The following is a 3,429-nucleotide window of genomic DNA, read 5'->3' on the forward strand; positions in this document are numbered from 1 at the left end:
TGCTCTCCTGAGCGCTATTCTCAGCTAGGCCTCAACCTTGTCCTATAAAAACTGCATACTCTCAGCACAGATGATTTCGTCCCCCACACCTCCCTTACACACACTCAGAGACTTGCATGCTAGCATAGCTTCTAACAGCTCAAGGCCACACCCCCTAGAACAGTCCCAGGACCCCTTAGAGGGGTCAAGGCTGCCAGGAGAATTTTGTTTGTTCCAGTCCCAACCCTGATGGTGGGCACATAGATCCCAAGCAACTCCCGAGTAACTCTTATAGCAGTTACTTTAGAAAGTTTGCCATGAGAAATACTTTCTCTGCCTTTGAGATGTAACTCTACCATCTAAAACTGTTGATGTGAAGATTGGAGAGCTGTCTTTTTGAAATGCAAGCCTTCAGGGACACTCTCAATCCCAGTTCCTGAGTGGGAAGATGAAGGCCTAACTTTGGTGGGCGCCTTCCTTTAACTTGTACCACCAGCTCTGGTCATAAAGATAGAAGTTTGTTTCTTCCCTGGTGAGGCTCCAGTTAGCAAGCCCAGATGGCTTAGTCACATGGATCACCCCCGCCCTCGGCTCTCCTCAGTGCCTTCCTTAAGCACACCCCTGTGTTCCGAAAGTCTCCAGCCTTCTGTTTCCACAAAGTGGATTTCAGGTCCTACTGGACCCCCTTCCTTATGGCAGTAGTTTACTACTGAAAAAAAAATCTATCCTCACCTCTTTAGCTGGTGTCTGACTTTATCTTTGACAAAGGCCACAATGATGGGGTGGCTAATGGAGTTTGAGGAAAAAAGGGTATATAATGTTCTATTTGAAATTAATTTCTTTCTATGATGTAAACCCTTTCTCTATCGTCTTTTTTTTTTTTAAGATTTTATTTATTTGACAGAGAGAGACAGCAAGAGAGTGAACACAAGCAGGCAGAGTGGGAGAGGGAGAAGCAGGCTTCCCACTGAGCAGGGAGCCTGATGTGGGGCTCAATCCCAGGACCCTGGGATCATGACCTGAGTCAAAGGCAGATGCCTAATGACTGAGCCACCCAGGCACCCCTCTATCGTCTTTTTACTTTTATCTTCATTTCAGTAAAATTTAGTAGAACTACAAATGACTTTAAAGAGTGGGTTTTTAAAGGAAATATGGTATGCTTCTGAGTGTCGTGCCTGGAATGGTGCATCAGAGAAGAGAGAGAGCAGGTACCATGGGTAGAAGGGCCATAAGTCTGCGAGTGGAATTACTCCGGTAGCAGTAGGAGTTTAAAGCCGGAAGTGACTATGAGATTATAATCCTAAGAATTTACAGAAATCTTGGAGAGGGCTTTGGAATTCCACTGCAGGTTGAAAGGGGGTTCCTGGGACAAAGACCCACCTGTGCACATGTGTGTTACCTGTACTAATAACTACTACTGCTATCACCATTTACTGAGCACCTACAGTACACCAGTCCTGTGCTGGCTACTATCCATCTTTCTGTCTTCAGTCCTGACTCCACCGTTTGCCCCACAATCCAAAGTAAATGCTCTTTTTTTTTTTTTTAAGATTTTTTGCTTATTCATTTGCGAGAGAGAGTGTGAGACCGAGAGAGCACGAGCAGGGGGAGAGGCAGAGGGAGAGGGAGAAGCAGACTCCCTGCTGAGCTGGGAGCCCGACAGGGGGCTTGATCTCAGGACCTGGAGATCATGACCTGAGTCGAAGGCAGGTGCTTAACCATCTGAGTCACCCAGACGCCCCTCCAAAGTAAACGTTCTAATAATTAAGTTACATTATTTCCACCCCATTTAAGACCATTTTGGCCTTACAGTTAAAGTTTAGACTCCTTGGCATAATGAACAAGGCTGTGTGATTGCCTGTCCCAACGGCATCCTTGGTGGCTCTCTATAATCATTCCAGTCACACTGAACTCTATACAACTTGTGAGAAAACTCAAGTGTCTCTCTTTGTGCACCCCCTTCCTCAGTTGATCACGTCTTTCCTTCCATTTTTCTGCTGTATTTTGTCCACATTTCTACTATACCACTTCTCTTCCCACACTGCATGCATTTCTCCTCTATATATCTTTCCCTCTGACTGGACTTTGAAGCCCCTGTGGTAGAACTATGTCTTATCTTAAAATTCACTTTGTCTTTTTGCTCATTTAATCAACAAATAGTTATTTAGTATCTACTTGGTACTAGGTGCTGGGGAGTCAATAATACTTGAGTCCTTCAGTGTTTCCAGTCTAATAGAGCCTGAGAACCTACGATCTATATTATGCAGGTACTTAATATGTACTGAATGAATGAATAAATGAATGAATGAATGAACTTGTTTTGAGTCATGGACAGCAACAATCTCTTCAAAGAATGACTCTGGACAAGCGCATTTACAGACACTGGTAGAATTATTATCTTCCTTCCTGACCATAGTTTGACTTCGGTAGCATCATTTAATAACAAGTGTTCTCCAGCTTTGTCTGTAGGGGGCCAAACGGTCCATATTTCCAGCAGTGTGGGCTATATGGTCTTTGTTGCAACCGCTCAACTCAGACCACTGAACCCTGTGGCTGTGGGGCTAAAGCAGTCCTAGTCAACACGTAATCGGATTCAGGTGGCTGTGTGCCAGTAAAACTTCATGGACACATGATGAAATTTGAATTCTTCTCATTTCCACCAGTCTCAAAACAGCATTCTTCTTTTGATTTTTTTCAACTATTTAAAAATGTAAAACCGTCCTTAGCTTGTGGGCCGTACAAAAACAGACGGCAGACTGACTTTGGCCCCCAGGCCCTAGTTTGCTGGAAGACGTTTTAGAAAACCCTAATGAAAAAGATATATATATATATTTCTATTAAATACATACGACCCCCCCCGCCGCCATTCTTGTGGATAACCGTCTTTGCAGGAGGTTAAATGGAAAAGGAAACCCACACAAAGCATCAATCAATATATTATGTCACAGCAGCATCAACACTATGGACCAGAAGTCCATTTATACAGCGAATAAGATACAGAGTTCGGTTGTACTGGCGAAACAGCGCGATCCCAAGCGGAAAGAAATCAGCAGGTGGCAGGCTTCCGAAGCCGAGGCGCCGCCCTCGCTGCTCAGACCGAGCGTCCCTCACGGGCAACGCCACCCTGGGCCGGGCCTCCCGGGCGGGCTGCGGGACGCGCAGACGCACTCGGTCCGCCTTCCCACCAATCTCGACCCTCGACGCGTTCCGTTCGTGCGTGGAGGAGCCCGGCGGGGGGAGAGGCCGCTCCGCGCCCAGCGGCGGGAGGCGGCGACCGCGCGGATGGCGGACTCGCAGCCGTTCTGCGTGGCGGAGGAGCGCAGCGGCCACTGCGCCGTGGTGGACGGAAACTTCCTCTACGTGTGGGGGGGCTACGTGGTAAGGGGAAGAGGCGGGACGGGGCGGACTCGCGCCGGGAGCCCGCCCACACCCGGCCCGAGGCGGGGGCCG

The 3,429-nt window shown here is 47.7% G+C and overlaps 1 protein-coding gene across 3 annotated transcripts in view; it reads left to right on the top strand.

The window, feature by feature from the left end:
• The first annotated feature begins 1,606 nt into the window (after nucleotides 1–1,606).
• KLHDC1 (kelch domain containing 1) overlaps nucleotides 1,607–3,429 on the top strand; it is a 49,175-nt gene continuing 47,352 nt past the window's right edge. For 2 of the 3 annotated variants that reach the window (XM_034648550.1, XM_034648551.1), the window contains exon 1: nucleotides 1,607–3,357. In XM_034648550.1, the coding sequence (XP_034504441.1) occupies nucleotides 2,941–3,357 (417 nt within the window). In that variant the 5' untranslated portion in view covers nucleotides 1,607–2,940. The remainder of the gene's footprint in view (nucleotides 3,358–3,429) is intronic. The other variant, XM_034648552.1, reaches the window with a different exon arrangement.

Source organism: Ailuropoda melanoleuca, chromosome 20, assembly GCF_002007445.2.
Source record: "Ailuropoda melanoleuca isolate Jingjing chromosome 20, ASM200744v2, whole genome shotgun sequence".
NCBI classification, from domain to species: Eukaryota; Metazoa; Chordata; class Mammalia; order Carnivora; family Ursidae; genus Ailuropoda; species Ailuropoda melanoleuca.